This window comes from Trichosurus vulpecula, chromosome 1 (genome assembly GCF_011100635.1).
Source record: "Trichosurus vulpecula isolate mTriVul1 chromosome 1, mTriVul1.pri, whole genome shotgun sequence".
NCBI classification, from domain to species: domain Eukaryota; kingdom Metazoa; phylum Chordata; class Mammalia; order Diprotodontia; family Phalangeridae; genus Trichosurus; species Trichosurus vulpecula.
This window is the reverse complement of record NC_050573.1, coordinates 47,603,590-47,627,820: the sequence shown is the minus strand read 5'-3', so window position 1 is coordinate 47,627,820 and position 24,231 is coordinate 47,603,590. Positions and strand designations below refer to the sequence as shown.

Below are 24,231 nucleotides of genomic sequence, written 5' to 3'. Positions count from 1 at the left end.
CCTCACTCAGCATCAGATTATGTAGGTCTTTCCAGATTAACATAAAGTCCATTTGCTCCTCATTTCTTATAGCACAATAGTATTCCATTACATTCATACATCACAACTTGTTTAGCCATTCCCCAATTGATGGGCATCCCCTTGATTTCCAGTTCTTTGCCACTACAAAAAGAGCCGCTATAAATATTTTTGTACATACTGGTCCATTCCCCACTTGTGTGATCTCTTTGGGATACTGCCCTAGCAGTGGTAATGCAGGGTCAAAGGGTATGCACATTTTTATAGTCCTTTGGGCATAGTTCAAATTGCTCTCCGGAATGGCTGGATCCATTCACAACTCCACCAACAATATAGTGTTCCAATTTTCCCACATCCTCTCCAGCATTTATCATTTTCCTGTTTTGTCATGTTAGCCAATCTGACAGGAGAGATGTGGTACCTGAGAGTTGTTTTGATTTGCATTTCTCTAATCAATAGTGATTTAGAGCATTTTTTCATATGCCTATAGATATCTTTAATTTCTTCCTCTGAAAACTGCCTGTTCATAGCCTTTGACCATTTCTTAACTGGGGAATGACTTGTATTCCTATAAATTTGACTCAGTTTCCTGTGTATTTTAGAGATGAGGCCTTTATCAGAGACAGTGGTTGTAAAAATTCCTTCCCAATTTTCCACTTCCCTCCTAATCTTGGTTGCATTGGCTTTGCTTGTACAAAAACTTTTCAATTTAACATAATCAAAATGATCCATTTTGCATTTCATAATGCTCTCTATCTCTTGTTTGGTCATAAATTCTTCCCTTATCCATAAATTTGACAGGTAAACTATTCTATGTAAATTTTCAAAGGGTTTTGTTTTTATTTTTATTTTTTCAAGTGAAGAGTCGATGGGAGGGATAGTTACCAGAAAGAAAAAAGATAGAAAAGCGAGTCACTGAAGAATTTTTTCCAAATGCACAGGAGAGAAGAGAAGGAAGGGCGAGAAGGAATCACAGACAAACAGGACAGTTTTGAAAGTTACATGTTGAATTTTTTATACATATTTTAAAAACCAAGCTACACATAAGAGATACACGGTTTTGTGTACAATCCTCGTTTTCTGTTCTGTGTATATAGAAATGCTGATTTTATTTATGTCTGATAAATTTAGAATATGTTTTTAAATGCAAACGTGTTTTCGGTTAGATTAAACAGTCTCTAAAAAGTTTCTGCCCACTCTAAATCCTTGGAAAGCCTGCTTTATCTGGATCCCTGAAATTGGTACCCAAATGCTCTCTGGCCACCAGAGGGCAGTGTCCTACAACCCAACTGGGAATGGAGGGTCACCAACCAGGAGGTTTGGAGCGGGCAGGACTCACACCCCCCCCCAGGCCCCACCACTTAACAATCCTCCTGCCCCTGGCTGCCCCGTCAGATCATGGGGTCACAGGCTTAGAGCTGGAAAAGACCTCAGAGACCATCTAAGTCCAATTTCCTCATTTCACACATGAGGAAACTGAGGCCCAGAACATTTAAGTCACTGTCTACCGTCACAGAGGTAGCAACTGGAAGAAGCAGGATTTGAACCCACATCCTTCCTTTAGCTCCAAATGCAACATTCTCGAATTTAGGTTATGGTTTCTTAACCTTCTTTGTGTCATGTTCCCCTCTGGCAGTCTGATGAAGCTTATGATGGATCCCCTCCTCAGAATCTTGTTTTTAAATGCGTGAAATAATAGAGGTTTATATAGTTTTACAAAGGAAACCAATTATGTTGAAATACAGTTTTTGATCTCTTTTTCTTGGTGTGACCTGGGGAATCTTCAATCCTAGTGAAGCTGGAGGAGGAAAGGGCTGGGATACATCTCTCCCACCTCTTCTCTTCCTTAAGACCACCCCCCCCACACACACACAGACACTTTGCTGTGTCTGGGGGTGTTATGTTGTGCATCTTACTCTATTTCCCTTTGTCCTTCTGAGTTCCAGGTGCCAGTGGCCATCCCCACCTTACCTGAGGTTGGAGCCTTGATGGATCCAAGATTGTAGGAGGGATATTGCAGCAGCCAACTGGGCAGGGGAAACTCTGAAAGGCCAGGGACTTGAGACCTGAGCGTGTTTTGAACTTGAAACTGGGACTTGGCTCTATGGGAACTAAGCTAAGATGTTTATTTATCCTTTTTATACCTTGGAAGTCAAGGTTTCTTTGTAAAAGTTAACCTTACTTTCAGTGACTAAATGGATCTAAGGTGCAGGGCAGCCCTCCTCCTCCGCTCTAGGGAACAGTACAAGGGAACACATTGGGGGAAATTTGCAAACTTGTCATTTATGGATTGACTGAGGACTGATACTGTTCATAATACTTAATCCTGTTGAAGAAGCATTGCTATGCTGAGGGGTTCTGCATTTCTGAATCCTGTCTGAGTATTGATGGGAAGCTTAATTTGGCTTTCAGAGTGACCTCTACTGTCCTGCCTTTTGTGAAAGCAAAGCACCCCGCACCTTGTTAGGGTGAGATGCTTGAGCCTCAGATCCCTAGATAGCTGAGGTTCTTTGCTTCTTGTCTAGCTGATCCTACTGGTCTTCTTGTCCTGATAGGAGAGTCTGCAATTTCATTTGATTTGTCCTGGCAGTAGCATAGACTTATGGAGGCCATTTCTGGTGCCCTTTGGAATAATGACCGAGAGGACATTGGCTGAATTTCTTACCGTAGGGAGACCTCCTATGGTAGAGTGAGACCCCTAGAGTTTGTGAGTGTGTCCTGTATAGGAAGGGACACTTTGTCCAGACCCAAATTAGATGGCCTTGTGTGTGGAGAGAATCATGGGTGAGCTTCTACCCAGAACAGTGTTTTCAGCGGAGAAAGGGGTAAGGCCATAGAGGTTTCCAGGTCCAAAGTCCCTGTGGGGAGAGCTCAGGGCAGACCAAGTTTCCCTGGGAAATCCACTTTCTTTGCCTATTTTTGGTCTTTCTTTCACTTATGGGTTGAGAAAAGGCCCTGCCAAGCTAAGCCTAGCAAGGAAAAATATTTGGAGAACTTTGTAAAATAAGTTTTGTTTTGTGAGTTTTGGGAATAATCACGATTTCCATTTGCACATGTAAGATCGTACGTATATGATTGTAAAACACTGCCTGTTTGGAGACCTGAGTGTATGCCATTGGAAGAAGTCAACGAATGGAAATTATTTCTGCCTCCCCAGAGTCCACAAGTTCTGAATTTGGAACAAAGGCCTGTTTGTGGGAGACCCCAACTTTGAAGCGGGGTGGGGGGGAGTGTGTATTGAAACCTTTGGAGCTTATATATTCAGGGGGTCTGATATGGAGGTTCTCTTGTTCCCTGAATCCCCTGTCTTGTGACTTTACTCAGGTAAAGCTGGGTGTTGTGGCCACAATGACCCCTGTCTATCTCTTTTTCTTGGTGTGACCAGCGGCTGTAGATTCCCCAGGTCACACCAAGAAAAAGAGATCAAAAACTGTTTTTCAACATAATTGGTTTCCTTTGTAAAACTATATAAACCTCTATTATTTCACACAAGATTCTGAGGAGGGGATCCATCATAAGCTTCATCAGACTGCCAGAGGGGAACATGACACAAAGAAGGTTAAGAAACCATGACCTAAATTCGAGAATGTTGCATTTGGAGCTAGAGGAAGGATGTGGGTTCAAATCCTGCTTCTTCCAGCTGCTACCTCTGTGACCGTAGACACTGACTTAAATGTTCTGGGCCTCAGTTTCCTCATGTGTGAAATGAGGAAATTGGACTTAGATGGTCTCTGAGGTCCTTTCCAGCTCTAAGCCTGTGACCCCATGATCTGACGGGGCAGCCAGGGGCAGGAGGATTGTTAAGTGGTGGGGCCTGGGGGGGGGGTGAGCCCTGCCCCCTCCAACCTCCTGGTTGGTGACCCTCCATTCCCAGTTGGGTTGTAGGACACTGCCCTCTGGTGGCCAGAGAGCATTTGGGCACCAATTTCAGGGATCCAGATAAAGCAGGCTTTCCAAGGATTTAGAGTGGGCAGGAATTTTTTCGGTTTCTTCATCTATAAAATGGGAGAGTTAAATTAGATAGATAACCACTGGGATCTCTTCCAAATCTAAACTAGGATCTGACAAACTTATTCTGTGCAAAGCACCAAGCTAGACACTTGGGATACACAGACAAAAAGATACCAAGCCCTCACTTTATCTCCTGAGCTTATCTGCTTAAGAGTCACATCTCCCCAGAGCCATACCAAGCAATTCTGGTGCCCAGCATCAACACTAGCAGAAACATTTGAGGCAAACAGCATAAATATCTCCCACAAATCAGCTTCGTAAGACAAAATTGGCTGAGAGGGGAGGGGGGGGAAAAGGGAGGAGTTAGGCCTTGGGATACAAGGTCCATGGGGTATCTGGCCACTGGACCCAAATGGCTCCAGAGGAGAGAGTGAGACTGGTGACTTTGCTCAGCCCTCCCTCACTCAAATCCAATTCAACTGCAAGTCATGGCGTCATCTTCCTGATGTCATGGTCCTCTTCGAGAACAGAGGACAGGACAAACCATAACCACAACCACACAACCATGGGATGAGAGATCCTGGGATATTGGAAGGCCACTTCTCGGGCAGGCCACCACCAGGGGTGGGACAGGACCAAGGAGGAGCTCACACAGCATGTGCAAGGAGGGCATTTGGCGGCTTCCCCTTTCAATCAAATTTTTTTCCTTAATAGATTCTCACTGCAGTTTCCTCTACCTGTTGTAGGAGGGTAGGTGCCAACACCACCATCTACATTTTGGCTTCTCTTCCCCCACCCCACCCTAGTTAGGATTCGATGTTCTCTTCCCTGCCTTCCCCTCCCAATAACCCTCATCGGGTATAAACTCCAGGAACCAGTCAGTCATTCAATAAACATTTATTAAGCTCCTACTATAAAAGGGGATTCATTAAGTAGATTAATTTATATAAATTAAAATTTTATTAAGGGCATTTGTTCTATGAAGTTTGGATTCGGTCAAAGGGCTGCACTTGAGGGCCATTCCCCATCCCTGACTGTCTGGTTCTCAGTTTCCTTATCTAGAAAATGAGAGGGATTAGACTGGATGACCACTAAGATTTCTTCAGGGCTCTAGATCTATGATCCTAAGAACAGTTATGTCCTTGGCACCAGACAGTGGGGAAGACCCTCACAGACCAACACCCCTCTGACTCTGCCTCCCACCAGTCTCTGGGAGACCTAGAGTCATCATTTTCAACTTGGAAGAGGCATGTCATTTATTCCCACCCTCGCCCCATTTTAGCACAGTGCTTGGCACTGAGGGAGCGCCTTATGAATGCTTTTTCATTACCTAGGGTCACAGAACTAGCATCTGATATGGCACATGACCTCTTCATGACTTTGTCCTCTAGAAAGAGGGAAGGGCTGGGAAAATTTGTGTTTGGAGGAGGAAAAACAAGCAAAAAGAAAAAAAAAAAAAAGACCTTCCCCAGCTCAGCTTAGGTCAGCCCCAGACTTGAAAGGCTGGAGAGGCTGAGTGTGCTAGGGGTGGGTGGGGTTGGGGGGGTGGTATTATTCACAGCCTAAACGTTTCTTCTCATTCTGCTGTTTATGTTTTTCGATTTCCTGTTTCAAGGGAAACAAACTTTCATGTGTTTCAGAAAGGCTAAATTTGGCAGCGCTCCCTCCTGGGACCAAAAATTTCAAAGTCCCCAACCTTTCACTTCCTCAATGGCGCCAGGGTTCTTTGAAGTCTGCAGGCTGGGCTCTCAACTCCTTTGGGACAGAAGACAGTCCCACAAGCCACACTTACTGCCCACTCAGGAGTCCCAGGGCTCCAGATCTGAATTTAAAACACAACCTGGGGAATCCCGGGGTGAGCAGAGCTATTGTCTAAAGGAATCTTTGGGCCAATATCATAGCATTTTAGGAAATGATGTTTGCTTTCTGAATATCTGGGGTTTATTCTGGGGGGGAAGGGATGGGACGGGAGTAGTTAACCTTCCTTTTTGCAGTTATTATGAGCCTAGATGGCATTGTGCAAATGTCAAGAACTTCTGGGACTTCTGGAATGTAAAGGCTAAACTCTGGAGAGTTTTTTGTGTTTAAGACAGATAATGGAGGCCCAGACATAGAGCAGTAACTCGGCTTTGCCCCAAGCACTCAGAAATTCAGAGGGCACCAATCACCACCCTCACCCCCAATGACTTTCTTGCTGGGCCCTACCCTCATCAACTGGCAGCGCCATTCCTGGAGCATGGACTTTCCATGGCTACACATCTCCTCCCTCCCAGTCATCAAATCCCTACAGCAGCAAGTCAACACTGTTGGTTGTTGTCCTTTGTTCTAGAAGAGGACCAGAACAGTAACCAACAGTGTTGACTCGATGCTGTAGGGATTTGAAGGCTGGGAGGAGGGACACGTGTAGCCATTGCTGGAGTCCTTGGGCAGCCCCTAGCTGTCACACCATAGGTGAGCTCCTCCTCATCTGCTCATCACCCCCTCTCTTGCTCCAAATGCAAAAAGTGCCAGAGAAAGAACGGGATTTTCCCAAGGTCACATAGCAAATGAGTGGCAGAGTTGGAATAGAACCCGTTTCCTGACTCCCAAGCCAGTGTACTTTCCTCTTCTCTCCACTATGAGAAATGAGTATCACTAACCAATATCTTGGAGAGATTCAGAGCCTCTCTGCCTTTTTCCAAAGTCCCAACTATAAGTTAAGTTTTTCTTTTGAAGGACATTACTAATCATGAGATTGCATTGACTCTCCTCCATCTTGGTCAGACCCCCAACCTTGTAAGGAATTTAAGCTAGGATGGGGAAGCCCATTGTGTTCTGTTCACTCTTGGGTGAAGACAGATCCTTTTGTCAAGATAGCCCAAGGCTGTGGTGGTCTGAGGAGAGATGATTTCTCTATCTGAGGGTGACATGATACCCCTAGCAGTCCCTCCTTGCTTTGAAGGGCATATAAACTGTGAGCCCAACCACCATAATTCTCTTTGGTCTAAGAGAGACAGCCAAAATGATTAAATTACCCAGAAACTACATCTCTCAAAACTTTTTAAACATCACACATAGTTGTATGATGTGCTGTAGATAAGGTCATGTTGACTGGAGTGGGGCATACAACAGCGATGCCATCCTAGATGGAGGATTAAGTATAAACCTGATCCCAAAGGAATGGCTGGTGGCCGTAATGAAGACATGGGAGGGATGATAAATCATTCTTAGTGATTTGTTCATACCCCTGACCACACAGCTTGGCACATAGCAAGTAGGCACTTACTAAATAATGATTGATTGAATGAATAAAGAATTCCCTGATAGGCATGAGAATCCCCCCCAGCACAGCACCACCCAATAGTTCAGCTGGGCCAATTGCTATGGGGGAGGGGAAGGCAGCAGATAGAGACTAGCATATCCTTCCCAGGACTAGCTATGGGCACAGACAGGCCTCAAGCCTTGCAGACTCTGCTCCCCCATTCCACTAGCAGCCCATAAGGAGTTACACCAGCAACCAGCATTCATATGCTGAACCACATTCATATAAGCCATGCCTGAATAACCCAAGCACAGATGTATAAACTGCTGATAGAACTTCCCATTAAATCAAAGCCACTCCCCCTTTGCCTTATGCACCCCAAGCCTTCGGTAAGAGGCTCCCGCCTCACCCTCATCCCAGTGCATACTTCTTCAAGCTGATCCAAGCCTCTACCTTAGACCCAGAACCTCACCTAGAACCTGACCTTGACCCTAATACTAACCCTAGACCGAAGTCTAGGTTCAGACTCAGATCCAGACCCCGACCTAGACCTCGAACTAGAATTTTATCTGGACCTGACACTATCCTTGACCAGGCTAGATAGACCTAGACTTTGACCTAGACCCAGATCCTGACCTAGAATTTTGTCTGGACCCTGACATTATTCTTGACTTAGGCTAGCTGGAGTAGATCTAGAACCTGACCCAAGCCTGGACTTGACCTTGACCATAATACAGACCTTGGCCTAGATCTAGATTCAGATTCTAACCCTGAGTCTGAGGTTGATAAGCTAGAGAGTATCCAAGAGAGCAAGTAGGCTGGTGAAGGGCTGGGTCACATGATGGGGACAGAACCGGAGGATATAGTTACAGTCACCAAGTACTTTAAGAGTATGTACTAGAAGGATGAGTGTCATGCTGTTTGGCCCCAGGAGGCAGAACCAGGAGTGAGGGGTGGAGGAGGCAAACAAGCCATTTTAACCAGGGAATGGACCCAAACCCAGACCCAGCCTCATCCTTGGCTCAGTTCACTATGAGCAAGAGGTGAGAGCCCCCGATGGAGACTCTAGCGCTCTCCTACTTGTGGCTTCATTTTAAGGTTCGCAGTCACTATAAGCCCTGCCCATTCTGTGACCAATGCTAGGTGCCACTCACGGACACCTACAACCCCAGAGCCTTCTAATTGACTTCTTAAAGGTCACTGCCTTCTTAAAAACCCTCCCCTTTTGCGCCAGCCTTCATTTGGGATGGGAGCTTGGTCTGTGCCAGCTTTCTGAGGCTCCCCAGGCAGGTGGGGGCACTCTGCTTCCGGCCTGTGTTGGTGGTCCAGGGGCTCACCTGGCCTCAGGGAGGTGAGGCCATAGACAGAGCAGATCCCATAGTTCCCACAAACCAAACAGTCAAGAACGAATGACCTGCTGTCTAGGGTCACTTCATTCAAGACAAACTTCAGGCTCGTGGAACCATCCAGATCAGCAGTTTTTAACAAACACTTTGGAATGATGGGGAGGGAAGCTAGGGGAGCAGAGTTCAGAATAAAAAAAAAAACATAAACATGGAGTTCTTCTCTCCTCAAGGGACAGACTCAAGGGTTCAAAGCGGATTTCTTGAAGGCAAGGCAGGGTTAAACGTCTATGGGGGGGTTGTTCTCTGATTTTCCAAATAAAGTAATTTCAGAAGCAGCCTTTGAGACCTAGCCAGAGGAATTGGGGGATAGGATGGGGTGGGGGGCCAGGAGGGTGTAGTGAGACCGGGGCCTCAACTCTGGGATCATAGGAAAGAATAATACCATCTAGGGCCATACAACTAAAAAGCAAGTTATCATTTTAATAATGGCTACTGTTTATACAGCCTTTTCAAGTCTGCAAAGTGGGCTTCACACGTGTCAACTCATGTGAGCCTCACAACCACTCTGGGAAGTAGATGCTATTATCACCCGCATTTTACAGATGAAGAAACCGAAGCTGAGAGATTAAGTTGATTCACCAACGGCCATACAGCTAGCAGGTAACTAAGGCAGGATTCAAACTCAGGTCTTTCTGACACTCCGTTTTCCAAATCTGGGCATTTTCGCTGGAATGATTTCCTTCCTCATCTCCATCTTCCGGCTTCCTTCAAGTCCCTGGTGTATGGGGTATCCAGGGAGGACTAGAACCTCAGGTGTGAGGGCTGCTGGAGCCTTTTTCAAGGCTGCTTATCCACTGTTGGTGCCTACCTGGCACTCAGCTCTCGCCTGTGGCTCCAAAAAGCTGTAGCATGTGCAGTGGCCAAACTAGTGAGCTGTCTAGGTGGACCAGCTAAACCAGGCTGAGGATAACTGTGAGTTGACGGGAACTGTGAGTCTGGGTCTGCCCCAAGTAAGTGAAGACCTCTTGGGATGGGTGGAATGGACAGATGAGAACAATTTGTTCCAAAGGCCATGAAGGCAGTGGAAGCAGGTGCTGTGGAACACTTAGAACTTGGTCAGGCATTGAAGACGCCAAGGTCCCCGGGACCATCGCCAGTCATCCTGACTTGTCCTGCCACTGGTAAAATGGTATGAGTAATGTCTTTTGACTTACATATAAATCAGATTTAAGCAAGGCCGAGTTGCGGGAAGTCGCTGGCCTTACTCTCTCTTTCAGTCATTAAAGTCCAGTGTCAAGACAAAAGTCAGCATTACTAGAGATTGCCTGGGATGCAGGTCAGGCATCTTTGATGCCTGACCAAGCTCTAAGCTCATAGCACCTGCTTCTACCTTCTTCATGGCCATTGGAACAAGTTGTTCTCATCTGCCCATTCCACTGAGGGTGAAGTCTTCACATGCTTGGGGTAGGCATCTCCCTAGATCACCAGCCTGTTGGTTACCCACAACCTGGTTTAGTCTGCTGAGATGGTTTTATCAGGGTGTAGTTGCTGTGCTTGTCCTGGCACCAGAGGTGCTGGTCCTTCCTGAACACCCCATACAGCCCAAGGAAGGAAAGAAGGGAAGGGAAGGAAATTTAGGAAGAACTTTAACAGACTGATCAGTCAATGAACAAACATTTATTAAGCACCTACTACGTGCTACAGACCAGGAATACAAAGACAAAACTAAGATAGTCCCTGTCTTCAAGGCGCTTACATTCTGAGAGAATAACCAGTCTATCAACAAGCATTTGTGCCAAAAAGTTGAGGGCACAAAAAAGAAAAACACAGGGTTCCTGTCTAATTAATGGATGTGACACGTATACAAAAAGGTATACAGATGATGCGTCTCCTATAAGAGCAAAGGCCTTAGCAGACAGAGGCGAGAAGAGCAGCGATTGTGTAAAGTCCTCCTCCTGGTGGGGGATGATGGAGGTGAGGAAGCGGAGTCACCAGAGATGGTCAAAACAAAAAGATGGGAGATGGGACATCAAATTAGCAAGCAGCCAGCATGGCTGGACCCGAAAGTGCCTGGAAAGGAGTCATACACAAGAAGATTGGGAAGAGAGGAGAGTTGTGAAGAGCTCTAAATGCAAAACAGAAATTTTTATTTTATACTTGAAATAATAGGGAACCATTGAAATTTATTGAGTAGACTATGTGGTTCAACTGATAGTTTAAAAAAATTACTTTGTTGGAGTAGCTAGGTGGGTGTAGTGAATAGAACACTGGCCCTGGAGTCAGGAGGCCCCGAGTTCAAATTTGGCTTCAGACTCTTACTAGCTGTGTGACCCTGGGCAAGTCACTTAACCCCAATTGCCTCTTCCTCACACCACCAAAAAAAAAATCACTCCTATGGAGGATAGATTGGAAGGAGACCAATTAGGAGGTTACTCCAGCAGTCCAGGGAGAAAGGCCATGAGTGCCAGGGCCCTAGGATGGTGGGATCCAACATATTCACAGATAAGTAAATACAGGACATAATTCAAACCTGCCTCAGTTTCCTCATTTGCAAAATGGGAATCATAACCTACCTTTAGGATAAATGTGAAGTGCTTTAGATACCTTAAGGCAGGATAGTCAGGAAGGAGGTAATAAGGAAGGGCGCTCTTAAGCATTGCACCACCCAGCCGCCAGTAGAGAGGAAGGCTGGATATGTAGCATTTGATAAATGCTTGTCAGCTTGCTCTAAAGTCATGTAGCTGGTGTAGGAAGGCATTGGGAGTCTTAAACACAAAGCACCCAACAATTTCAAATCAGTTTATTTACTTAAATTGATATTACACAATTTAAAGAAAAAAAAAGGGGGGGAGGGTGTCACACAAACAGAACCTTAAAAAAAAAACCCAACACGTATCAGGCATTAATTACCGTGAAGAATAACCGGATGTCCGTTCCACGCAATCCTGAAGCTACGCATTCATCGTTAGGCTGAGGGCTCTCAAAACCTATTAAGACACTAGTAACACACAAACGTGGCCACAGACACAACTCTGGAACGTGGAGGATGCCAGCAACAATCCCCGTGTCAGGTTTCCCTGCTGATGTTTGTTTGCATTCCATGATGGACCACAAAGCAAGAAATTACTGACTGATCAGCAGGGAAAGTTAATTAACACACTACATGCAATTAGGTGAAAATGTTCGCCAAAATTATGGCAAAGAAAATAGTGCGCCCCACCCCCCATCTTAATTCCAAGCAGTGGCAAACAGTTTCAAGTATTGAGAAAAAATATATGTGTGCACATACATGAGTACGTATACACACACCTATACGAATCTTACATATACATATATGTATGTATGTGTATATATATAGAAAATTTGTAAACCACTTGTGGGGGAAGGCAATGAGTCTATTGAATGGGGACTCGTGATACATTCAAGTAATGTGAAGCAGGGGTGGGAGATGGGTTCCAGGTTGACCAACTCACATGGCTTTATCTTCTCAAGCATACAACAGGGCCCTATACCTGAGTTGGGGACTCTGGGGGCCATGCCCCACTACCTTTCAGGTTTGTGGGGATGCCCCCACTATATGCCCTAGATGAAGGTTCTCCAGGAAACTGGATTCATGGGTTGGGGAAGGCAGGACACCCCGGCCATGACCACTGAACCCCTTTTAAGCAGCTGCCAAAGACATGGAAGCTGATGGGCCCATTAGAAGGTCTCAGTCAGTGAATTCGTTCCTGGGATGCAGGGCTGGAAGGTCCCCTCATTGAATGTCAGGGCCAAACATAGGCTTTAGGGAAGTTTCTTGCATATACTGTTTTTTAATGGCACAGAATGTGCAAACTAAAATCCATATTCTGTCACATCTGGGGAGTCACTGGTCACCCAGTAAGAGCTTGCTTGGGGAAAGGGGTGGTCTTTAACGCCACTCCCTCCACACACATATATATATGCCTCTGTCGGCCCTAGGTTTGTCACTCCCTCAGGGGCTCACACAATACTGCTGCCAGGACCCTGTGTTCAGAGAAGACCTGAGAGGCCACTGAGCTCACACCCGATGTACACTCACCATTCATCACACAAAGCAAAGCACACACCCAGTCATTCACCCATGGCTCCAAAGTCTCATCAGAAAAGAAACATTTGAGCTTTCCCTCACACTAAGCACCCACACACACCCAGCCCCCACCCAAACCCCACCCCACCCTTCCAAACAACAGAAAGAAAACCAAAACTCTTTATATAAAGTTTTTTTTTCTTTAAAAAGAAACACTTTTTTTTTTAGGTCTGAAGTGTGTGAGATTTTTCAACGTCTGTTCTGAAATTAGAAAGCCTGGAGGCTTTATATTCATACTGTCTGTCCTTAAAAGAACATTAAATTAAAAGGACTGTATCTCTTCTCTTGGAACGGCAGGTCCCAAGCTGGCACAGTGTGGTGCTCATCTGTTGTTTCCATCACAAGTACAGGATACAGTTCCGTTAAATACACACAACATACACACACTCACACACACATATTTATATATATATATATACACGCTCGTAGTGCAATATAGTAACTGGGGGTGTGAGGGGAATAAGAGGGAGAAGACAACAGTTTTTTCTATCAGTCAGTATGGTTGTAGGGAACCTGGGAGGCATGATCAAAGGTCCTCCTCTCCAACCATGGTGTGTAAAGTGCTCCTTCCGATTCACAAAGCTAGCATGGGTTGGCTTAGGGGCTTTTTTAAAATTTTTAAATTCCCCCTAAAGTCAGATTAAAAGCAAGAGATGACGTGCATTCTCATTTGGGCTCATTTGAGCATGTTGAGGATGAAGCCACTGAGAATATGCACATTTTGGCGTTAAGAGATCCAGCACACAAAAATCATCCAAGTTCTTGAGGCGAAAAGTCGGTCTTTTTTGGTTCCCCACCCATCCTGGGTGGCTCCAGCCCTGGCCATTTGCAGGTTGCTAGTTTGCTGCTGGAGGGCCAGGTTGGGGCAGAGCCATCTTGGAAAAGTGATTGACTGGCAGAAAGCATGGCGGGTGGGTGGGGGGAGGGGAAGGGGAAGAAGGGTGGGGAAAGTGACTGGCCTGGTGTCAGGGTTTCATGCTTGGGGTTCCCTCCTTCTGTCTCAGTGTCCACTGCCTGCAACGGACATAGCATCGGAGGGGCCCGACCCCTGGAAATGGTAAGAGTTAATTATGTAGCAGCTTGACTCTCTTCGAAGGACAAGGGACAACGGGGACGGAAGTTCCATGGTCTCCCCCAGGGAGAGAAACACCTCCCCTGTTTCTGGGTGGCTGAGTCAGCTGGGACTGACTGTAGTCACTTCTAATCTTCTCTGCTCTGTTCCTGGGAGAGAGGCAGGTCACAGGGCTCCAAAACCGGGGTGTGGATTCTTGGAGACAGATCCAACAGCCTTTGTCCCGACAAGTCTGTCTGGCCCAGAGTGCAGACATGATGCAGCCCACACTGCTGCCAGGAACTGACCCACAGTTGACAAGTGGGCGGATGGCTGTTCCGTGAAGCATAAAAGGCTGGTGGGTGGGCAAGAGGAGCTGCATGGGGGGCTTAGGCACAAATGCCAGATAGCAGGGCCGAGAGTCTCCGCTCAATGCACATCTTGCCTGCGGTGGGGAGAGGGGGGAAGAAAGGACAGTGAAGACTCTCTATAAGTGGGTAGGTTGAGGAAAAAAAGTGGAGAGGGGAACGTAAGAGGGGGCAAAGCGAGTATGGGAACTGAGACACTTAATAACCACAGGGCATGAGGAGGGAAACTGGGTGCCCAAAGGGTCAGTCCTTGATAGCTCATGTGTAGCATGGTACATTCCCCAAAAGGGAGATGGTACACTCCCTGGTTAGAGTGGGTGCCAAGATGTGGCATCGGGGAAAAAAATGTCAGATGGCAGTCACTTACTACACCTTGGGATCCCAGGCAAGTCAGTCTCTTGGTCAGAGAGATTTTGTTCATTTGTAAAACGGGAAGTGAGTGGCAATAGATGACCTCAGATATCCCCTTCCAGATTTAATTATATGATCTATTTCAAGAAAACTGGGCAGGGCTTGCCTGGCTCTCTCCTTCCTTTCCCTCTTTTGGTAAACTTTCCTTCCCCTCAGAGACTGGGGATTGCCCTGGGAAAACAGTATGCCATAGTAGACATGGTCAGGAAGACCCAGGGTTCAAATCCTGCCTCATGCTAAGCTTCTCTAGGACAATGCTCTCATCTCCGTCCAAAGTGGGGCTGGTGGGATCCCATGGCTTTCAGGGTTTGCCCACGTCCTGCTTGGGGCAGCCTTGGTGTGCACCATGGTGCAGCTCAACTCACATTTGCTGATGTTCTCAATGTCCCCCTGCTCCGTGAGGATCTGCTGGAGGCCCTCCATGAGCAGCAAGGCCTTGTGGTAGCGCTGCACGCAGTCCTCACGGTGGTGGAACATCTCATCCAGGGCCGCAGAGCGCACCTACAGAGGGCAGGACAGGGGAGAAGTGAGAAACCAGGCACCCGGATCTGCTCTCCACCAAACCGTTCCCCTCTCCTCCCCTGCAGGTAGCCTTCCCAAACGTCTCTTCTCAAAACCCTGAGGGCCTCTCCCCAGACTCCAAACTCCAGAACCAGAGTCAGGGTTTCTACCTTCACCTCACCACCCCTGTGAAGCCCATTTTGACCTGCCATTAGTGAGGCCAGGTTCAAATCACATACACCGGAATAGGCTGTTACAAGAGGTGGTAAGCTTCCCATCACTGGGAGGTCTTCAAGCAGCAGCTGGATGATCAGGATAGAGACTAGACCTCTACTAATACAGGCCAGTTAGCACCTTCTCTGCATGACAAGAGTCTTACAGCTGCCTCTCACATAGTAGTTCGTTTTTATTTTGATACCTGTGAGGTCAGTATCAGGAATTCGGCTAACCAAAGTATGGGAATCTAACACTCACATACCTGCAGGGGTTGGACACCAATGCAGCTTGGCACTCGAGTCTCTTGAGAGAGTTGCCTTGAGCCCTAGGAGTTACGGGACTTACCCAGGGTCCCTGTGCCTGTGACAGTGCATGTCAGAGAAGACACTAGAATCTGGCTCTTCCTGGCTTTGAGGGCAGCTATCCACCCATGCCTTTTAGGGCATGATGTCAGGGAATTCCTGTTCAAGGTGGACCACAAGCTCTAAGTGACCTAAAAGGATTCTATGAGTGTACTTCTGGGCTCTGGAGAAGGATCCCTGAATCCAGCCCAAAACATAGAGAAAAGTCAGGCAGTGAGGCACAGTGGAGACAGTGCCACATTTGGGAGCTGGGAAGAAGTGAGCTCAAAGACCAGCCTCCAACACATGCAGGCTGAGACCCAGAGCAAATGATCTAACTTCTCAGTGCCCCGGGTTCTTTAAGACTAAGTCCTAGGTGCTGCTGATCTGCATCAGGGGAAGGGTTTTCTATACCTGGAGTTACAAACACACACACACACACACACACACACACACACACACACACACACACACACACAACCTGCAGATACTAAAAGCAGGGGCTGTAGGAGCTATCATCTCTCCCATTAGACTCTAAGCGATTGAGGGCAGGTTTGGCACAGCCCCCTGCACATAGCAGGCGTTTAATAAACATTTTTAGACTGAAACTGAAATGAGATCATGCCCAGGATGTCCTTTGCATACCATAAGGCATTCCATAGGGCGCTCCCAAAGTCTCCGAGGAGCTACGAGCTATGCTGACTTTGGGGATACTCTGACGTATGGTACAGAGAGGCAGAGTCCACCGGCTCAGACATAAAGCTGATGCCCTTGAAGGATGAGTCAGCTAGCCTCCCAGGCCTCTATTTCCATCTCTAGATCTGGGAGTCATAACTAGTGAAAACTCCCCATCTCCCCATCTTGTGCAGAGCCCAGCCAGGGCAGCAGAAGCCTGGATTTCAGGTGAGGGAGCCCCGTACCATCTGCACGGCGTAGTTGAAGATCAACTTCTCGGCAGTGATGCTGTTGATTCGGTCCATGAGCTTCTGCTTATCCAGGAAGAATTTCTGCAGCTGCAGGTTCAGGCAGTGGCAGGATGATACACTGGACTTATAAAGTTCGTTCAGTTTCCGCACGACTGCAGCCAAGTTAAGTGGAGGACAGAGAGAGGGCAGAGGTCAGTCTGAGGATGCTGCACCTCCTTCTCCCTCCCCTGAGGGGACCACCTAGCTAGGGGGGGCTGGATGAAGCCTTTTCTGCCTGTGGTCATGGGCCTCAGGCCCTCTGCCAGGTGCCCACCCTGCGCTGCAGGAGGCAGGGAGCATGGGCACAGGTGAGTGAATATGTGTGTGTAAGCATGACTCAGCACGCCCCGCCCTGCCCGGGTGCAGAGAGAGGATTGGCAGAGGACTGGATGGTGTGATGGAGACACAGGAAACTCAGCCCAGCCCTGGAGGCAGTGCCAGGAATGGCTACAGCAGGATCCCCATCAGTGGCATCCAGAGTCAGAGAGAGAGGATAGTGCAATGCACCAGTAGCCCCCGATTTCTCTCCCTCTTGCACCCAGAGCTGCAGAGATGGGCTCACCTTTGGACTGAAAATTTGCACTCAAAACATCCTCCATTCACTCTTTGCAGAGGTGGGGGGCTACGAACACTATACACCTGACCAGACTGAGAAATCACTGGAGATGTCAAACAGTTTTGCTGAACTGCCCTTTTCCTTCTTTCTTTTTTATTCATTTGTTGTTATAAGGAATGTCTCTCCGGGTGAGGGGAGGAGGGTAGGATATATTATGAAACAAAAATGAGGGGGCTGGACTAGACTGGACTCAGAGGCCCCTCTGAGCCTAAGATCCCTGCATGATTGACAGGGGCTGCTCTCTGGCAGATGGAGGCATACACAGGACAACACCCAGCCCCACCCTCCACCACAAGTGTTGGTTCTGAAAAGAGGAGCCCCTCTCCCAGGATTCTTAGTCACTCCTAAGAAGCAGCAGCAGGGATTTGATCATCTCAACCCACTTGGGCACATGAGGGAGTTTTGTGTGTACACACTTCTGGGGGGGACCACCCTTCCTCAGGGTGTTAAGGTCCCTTGTCCACACCCTTCTTTGTGGTGTCCCACCTGAGACACTTACTAGCTGTGTCCCGAGGACTTAGTTTCCACATCTGAGATGTGAAAGGGTTGCCTCAGAGGGCTTTCCAGCTTTATGTATGATCTTAAGGGATGGCCATCAACCTGAACCTCAGTTTCCCCATCTGAAATTCAAGGTGGTTGAACCAGATGACCTGAGATCTCTTCTGGCTTTAGACCTACAGTCCTATAATCCTATGAATAAACATGCCCATCAGGTGATGCAGGCTGGTCTGTGCCCATCTATAAATATTCCCATGTCTAATCTATTTGCCCTAAAACATTCTTCCCCGTGGGGATTGGGAGGGGGCATGGTCTCACCTTGCTTGACTGTGGAGGACAGGCAGAGCTTTCCAGCTTTGATCTGTTCAATGGCCGTCTGCAGGCCAGAGGAGAGCAGCTCAGCCACCTTTAGATATAACACCAGCTGTTCTGCATAACTGAGGGGAAAGAAGGAAGGCGTCAAGTAAGCCCCAAGTCCCTGCTGCCCAGATCCTGGGGGGCCGGACATGTGTGGCCTGCCCTTAGCCTCCCTCTGCCCTAGTCTACGCCCACCAGGACCTCTGACCTCCACTCTCGGCTCAGCAGGCTGATCTGGTCGGCCACGATGCTCTCCTGCAGTTGGTACTCAGAGGCCATGGAGCTGCCCATCTCACCCGTGCTGCCCTTGGCAGCGGCCATCTCCATGACACAGTGGACGAAGGCCAGCGTGAATCGGAGGCTACGGAGGATGTCTGTGTGCTCTTGCTGTGAGGAGAAAAGAGAGACAGGGCTCAGGAATGGGGAGAGAAGACCCAGCTAAGCTGGCTGTACCCCACAGGGCCCAGAAAGACCTCCATCCATCCAATGCCTGCCTTCCTCCTCAGACATCTGTTTGCACCAAATCTGAAACACTATCTTATATTGTGTAGGGCCCCCTCTGTAGCATCCTTCTGACTCATGATGTGGAAACCAACGGGAGTTTGGCTTAAGCATTGGCCCAGTGAGGAAACCAATGGAAATTCTGAGCACTCCCGTATCTGGAGAATGCTCTCCCTGCTCTCCTCCACCTTCTGAAATTCCTTGCTTCCTTCAAGCCTACGTTGAAGCATCACTTTTTTTTTAATGGTATTTTTTTTCAATTACATGTAAGTTTTCAACATTAAATTTTATAAGATTTTGAGTTCCAAACTGTTTTCTCCCTCCCTCTCTCCCCTTACCCTCCCAAGATGGCAAGCAATCTGTCATACACTATACACGTGCAATCATATTAAACATATTTTCACATTAGTCATGTTGTGAAAGAATCAGAATAAAAGGGAAAAACCATGAAAGTAAAAACAAAAAGGTGAAAATAGTATGAAGCATCATTTTCTCCATGAGATCTTTCCCAATTCTCCCCTCCCAAACTACTCTGTGTGTGTGTGTGTATTTTCTCATTCATTCTCCCCCCACCCTACAAAATCAGTTCTTTGAGGACTGAGCTCATTTCGTCCTCAGCACTTGGCATAGGACCACCCTTTGCACGTATATCTCCAGGGGCTAGCACAAATTCTGCACACAGTAGGTGCTTAATACTTGATTCATTTCTCTATGTGGAGGTGGGTTGGGGCTAGGCAAGAAAAGCTGGAGGAACAGGGAATGATTCTTTCAAGACCAGAAGCTTCCTGCCCCCTCCCTCTGGGCTATCCACTGAAGATTAGCCAGGCTTTTCCCTCTTGTTCTTTGCCTTCTAAATCTGGGAGATGAGAGTGAACACCATCCCATTTCTATAGCCCTTTATGGCTTATAAAACCTTTCTTCCCAAGAGACAAGTGTTTCATCATCTTCAGTTTTACCTATAGGGGAAACTGAGGCTTGGGCTACAAGGCTGTCCTTCTAAAGTAAGCCAGGCTTTGGAGACGGGGAAAACTGGGCCTCGAGGCCCAAAGAATACAGGCTGAAGACGCCAAAAGAAATCAGAGGCTGGCCAAAGTATGGCAACCTAACAGTCACACACCTGTGGGGATTGGCCACCAAGGTCTATGGGGCTTTCCCCAATTGCTACTGGGGAAGGATGAGCTTGGGGAAGTCACTTGACCAGGGTTACACAGTGAATAATGGGGTTGTTCCTAAACAAGTAGGGAAGGAAGCTTGGGGAGGTTGGAGGTGTCAACCACCCTTTCCCAAGGCCACAGAGAACAAACTGAATGTACCCGGTTCTATCACTAACCCTCCCCTCACTTGTTAGTGAAGTAAGCAAGGTGCAGAGGGAGGAAATCTGGGCTCCCAGATCAGTCCCAGACAAGCTTCGGAAGGCAGGGCTGGGAATTGCCCTCGGGCCACTTCTCTCCCTCCCCTCCCCCCAAATATAGGATTAGACAGATCCGGCAGGATGGATAAAAATACTCTCTCCCTCCCAGGGAGAAGGCCGCTGGACAGGGAAGATGAGAATTTCAGGAGCAATACAGCCAGAGCAGCTTGTTCTAAATTAAGCATTTTCTCTCCCCCTCCTCCTTTCTTTCATCAAGGTGACTCATTTTCCCTCCCCCACCCCCATCCCAGCTCCCCACCCACCCACTCACATGCAAGTGCTGAGGGTTAACCCATCTGTGCCTGCCTCACCTCCATGAGCGTCTCCTCAGGCAGGTCGGGGGCCTCGAAGGTCACGGCCCCTTCCAGGTTGGCAGTGATGGGATCGGTGAAGCCGTAGCAACGCAGATTGGCTGAAGCCTCTGCCGCCTCTCCTCCCATGCCAGGGATCAGGTGGCGACCACTGAAGGAGCCCCCCGAGCTCTGGGAGCTAGAGGAGCCCACTGGTGGAGAGAGGAAGGAGTCTGGGTTGAGGTCCCCAGAGATACCCACTGGTACTCCTAAGCCCACCCTGCCAGGCACAGAGAAACCGGGTCATGGGGCTGTCCTCCTAAAGCAAAGCTCTGGGACCAGGGGAGGAGCTGGGCTGTTCGGCTAACCAAAGTATGGGAATCTAACACTCACATACCTGCAGGGGTTGGACACCAAGTCTACGTCACTGTCCTAGAGGAGTCTAAGAGGAGCTGGGGAAGGACAGGGACCACAAATCTTGCTTGCTCTCTATATATGTATCTACTCTCTCCCTACCACCCACAATGCCCCACAATGCCAGCCTGTTCCCTTGCCCAGTGATTCTCTTAGCATATGAAGAGGGCTTAGGGAAGAAATTACTGCCCTGTCTCACCATGCAGGGAGACAGGGTCCCTGGCAGAGGAAGCCTTTCATCATTCTTGGGGAACACATGCCTTTAGTTGCCCCTGCTCTGCTTCTTCCTATCCCTCTGAAGATTCGAGGGCCCCCCAAATTTCCCCTGGGAACTCCCCTAATATGTCCCACAACCCTCCCACCCCCACTCCTGGCCCTGCTATCAGGCTTTTGTCCCCTGAGATGTGGGAATGCACAGAAGGAAGGGGCAGAGATCTCAAAGTTCTCTGGGGACCAGCCCCAACACCTCCCCTTTCCATCTTCCTTTCCAAATATCTCTTATCTTTTCCTTCTTGGTCCTCCTTTCTTTCTCCCTCCTTTCCTTACTCCCCTTCATGCACCAGGAGCTGGGGCCATGGTACAATATTTCAAGTTCCCCAAACCACAGCTCCATTTTTCCCAGGACCAGCTGGAGGTTGATGGGGTGGGGGGAGAAGAGCTCTAAGGTCCCAGCCTGCAGGGAGAGGAGTCTGCCACTGCTTCAGGTACAGACTCGTGCCTCGCCTGGCATGTTTGGGCATCAGCGGGGCAGGTAAAGAGACGCTACTTATTCTGTGGACTCACGGAGGGTATCTGCATGTGTGTGAAGGAGAGGCAGCCAGCGGGGACCTAGGAGAACAATACATTCCCAGAGGGGATATGGAGGTTAACCCACAGAACTCAAAGGGCATGAAAGAGAGGCAAGGTGGGGTGGAGATGTCCCCTTCTCCCAAAAGCAAAGATAAAGATCCAATGACACCAGCCAGAGAGGAAACAAGAGCCCAGGATGTGGAATGGACCTCGAGGGACCCACTCAGAACTAGCACCAGACTGGTGTGGGGCCCAGTCCACTTAACCAAGAATGTGTCAGGCTTACTGCCTCATTAAGGCCCTTTCCTAAGAAGCATTAATGATAATGGTCCAGTGGATAGAGAGGAGGCTTTCCCATCAGGAAGACCTTCTGGATTCAAGTCCATTCTTTTTCCTTTCTTTCTTTTAAAAAGCACTTTAAGGTTTTTTCCCCCCAAGTGCTTGAGATATGTGAATACATATGTTCCTCACAACAAACCTGGCTGTTATATATCTTCATTTTACAGATAAGGAAACTGAGACAGACACGCACTCATAAATCTAGAGTTGAAAGGGTCCTTGGGAGCTTTTTGGTTCAAACCTCTCATTTTATACGTAAGGAAACTGAGGCTGAATTTGGAATCAGGCCTTCCTAAATTCATAGAATGAGTCTATGAATAACTAGGGGCCATGGGGTGGTCCCTAAGCCATGATCCAAAACACCAAAAGTGAGTTTCAAGTGGCAAAATGAGTGATCAGACAAGTGTCTGAACTAGCACTTAAAACGGGGCTTAAAAACCTGTCACAGTCCCTTATAGGGTCACCCCTACCCTGACGAAACCCCAAATTCAGTAAGAATCTACTAGACCCTTTTAAAGGGGCATTTCCAAGGTTTCAAGGGCTTTCCTTATAGCCACTGTGTCAAGTTGTATTATCCCCATGTTCAAACCTAGGTTTGATTAAGTAAGTGGAGACTCTCTCCATTTAACTAGGATGGGGAAGGGGGGGAAGAAGAGGGTTGATGGAGGGGTAAAGGAATCTTTACCCCAACTCTCTTGAATTTAGGGCCATGTTTCACATACAGCAGGCCAGCAGGCACTTAATAAATGCTTGTTGGTTGGTTCTAAAGGAAGCCAGCAGCTTCTGGGCTTGGAGTCTAAAGGTCTGGCTTCCATCTCTTTGGAAATTTGACTTACCCACTCAGGAAATGGAGACAACAGTCTTTTGGTCCCCATCAAACCTCCTGGAGCTGGAGCAACCAACTAAGGTGTCACCTTAGGGTCTGAGGAATTTAGCCAAGCCCATTTTGGGGGACCCCTCTTTTTCCACTACTCCCCAACACGCATCATGTGCTGTTGGCCAGGCCTCCATCTCCCACTGCTTCCCTCACCTCTGCTTCCAGTTATCAAATGAGGTATTTGTAAAGCACTTGGCATTGTGCTACTTTACATAGTCCTACTGCACACAGCAGGAACTTAATAAATGTTTGTTTCCTCTCCTCCATGTTCCAGCTCCCTTCAAGGCTGAGCTCAAGGAAGCAGGAAGCCTTTTCAAATGTTCATGCCCATGCTGTAAACCCCACAGTAGACTATAAACTCCCTGAGGGCAGGATTACTTTTCTGGTTTGTCTTTGTATCTAGCAGGCACCAGAAGTTCATACACCTAGAATTTGAAGCAACCCTGATTTTGTACAGCTGAGGGCCTATGAGGCCCATGGCTCGACCAAGGTCCCCCAAGCCACAGAGGCAGAGACAGCAAGCAAGGTCCCACAAGTCATAGAGGCTGGGACTGGGCCTACACCAGATGGCAGAGGTCACAGCAGTCCCAGAAGAACCCAAAGCCAGGGACATCAGAGAGGCGGGCTGCAGAGAGCACCCTTACCTGAGAACATCCGGGTCCGAGGGATCTGGGGTGGGGTTGTGCCACTGGGAGGGGAGCCCACCGTGAATATGACAGGAGAGGGACTGGAGGAGCCACCAGCCCTAGCCCCAGGGAGCAGGTTCCCTCCATATCCAGCAGAGGGAGCTGGGGGAGACAGAAATACAGGAGGGTAAAGACCAGGTCCCAGAACAAGGTCAACCACAGACGTAATATCCCAATCTGGCTGAGGGTCTTCCTGAATCACTAAGGCTCTCTCCCGCATGAACTAAATAAACTCTTCTCCAACTGATCCTCATCTCTTTCAAAACCCCCACTCAGGACTCACTTCCTCCAAGAGGTATGAGCTCCACCCACTATTAGACAAGTTAGGTTGACCATGTGCCTCAGTTTCTCCTCTCCCTGGGATCAGACTTAAGAGGAAAGGCCCAAATGAGGCCCAAACCACATCCAGGTCATGCAGGTAGATCTGAGGCTTTCTAGGTCAAATCCCTCACTTTACAGATGAGGAAACTGAGACCCTGTAAAGGCCAAGAGACAAGGCCAGGTGGCACAGGTAACATCAGACCACACCATCAGAAATCTAAAGTTGACAGGGGCCTCAGGGGCTTCCTGGTTCAAACATTCCAGAGGGCAAGTGACTGGCCAGGTCATGCAGGTGACTCCAGACTCATCTTCCTTCCACCGTAGCCTGCTGCCTCTGGGGGTCCCCCCTGCACCTCTCTGATTCACATGCACAGTCTAGGTAGCCCCTGTTCAGCACTCCTCACCAATCTCCATGGGCTTCTCCTGAAGGCTTTCACTACTCCCCGTGTCAGGGGCCTGGGACCCAAACGCAGCTTTGAGGAGCAGGTCAGTGAGACGGCCGGTGCTGAGGGACCTGTGGGGATGGAGACCCAGGGCTCAGAGCTTGGCAGGGGCAGAGGACAGAGCCAGGGACCATGCCAGGGGAGATCAAGTTACTTCAGTCCCTCTAATACC

The 24,231-nt window shown here is 48.2% G+C and overlaps 1 protein-coding gene across 2 annotated transcripts in view; it reads right to left on the bottom strand.

The window, feature by feature from the left end:
• Positions 1-11,340: 11,340 nt before the first annotated feature.
• ULK1 (unc-51 like autophagy activating kinase 1) overlaps positions 11,341-24,231 on the bottom strand; it is a 57,154-nt gene continuing 44,263 nt past the window's right edge. The window contains exons 21-29 of one of the 2 annotated variants that reach the window (XM_036743010.1): positions 24,021-24,130; positions 23,254-23,397; positions 21,388-21,432; positions 20,212-20,402; positions 18,197-18,375; positions 17,950-18,068; positions 16,473-16,630; positions 14,860-14,995; positions 11,341-14,160 (exon numbers count right to left, since the gene is read on the bottom strand). In XM_036743010.1, coding sequence (XP_036598905.1) covers positions 14,105-14,160; positions 14,860-14,995; positions 16,473-16,630; positions 17,950-18,068; positions 18,197-18,375; positions 20,212-20,402; positions 21,388-21,432; positions 23,254-23,397; positions 24,021-24,130 — 1,138 coding nt within the window. In that variant the 3' untranslated portion in view covers positions 11,341-14,104. The remainder of the gene's footprint in view (positions 14,161-14,859; positions 14,996-16,472; positions 16,631-17,949; positions 18,069-18,196; positions 18,376-20,211; positions 20,403-21,387; positions 21,433-23,253; positions 23,398-24,020; positions 24,131-24,231) is intronic. The other variant, XM_036743019.1, reaches the window with a different exon arrangement.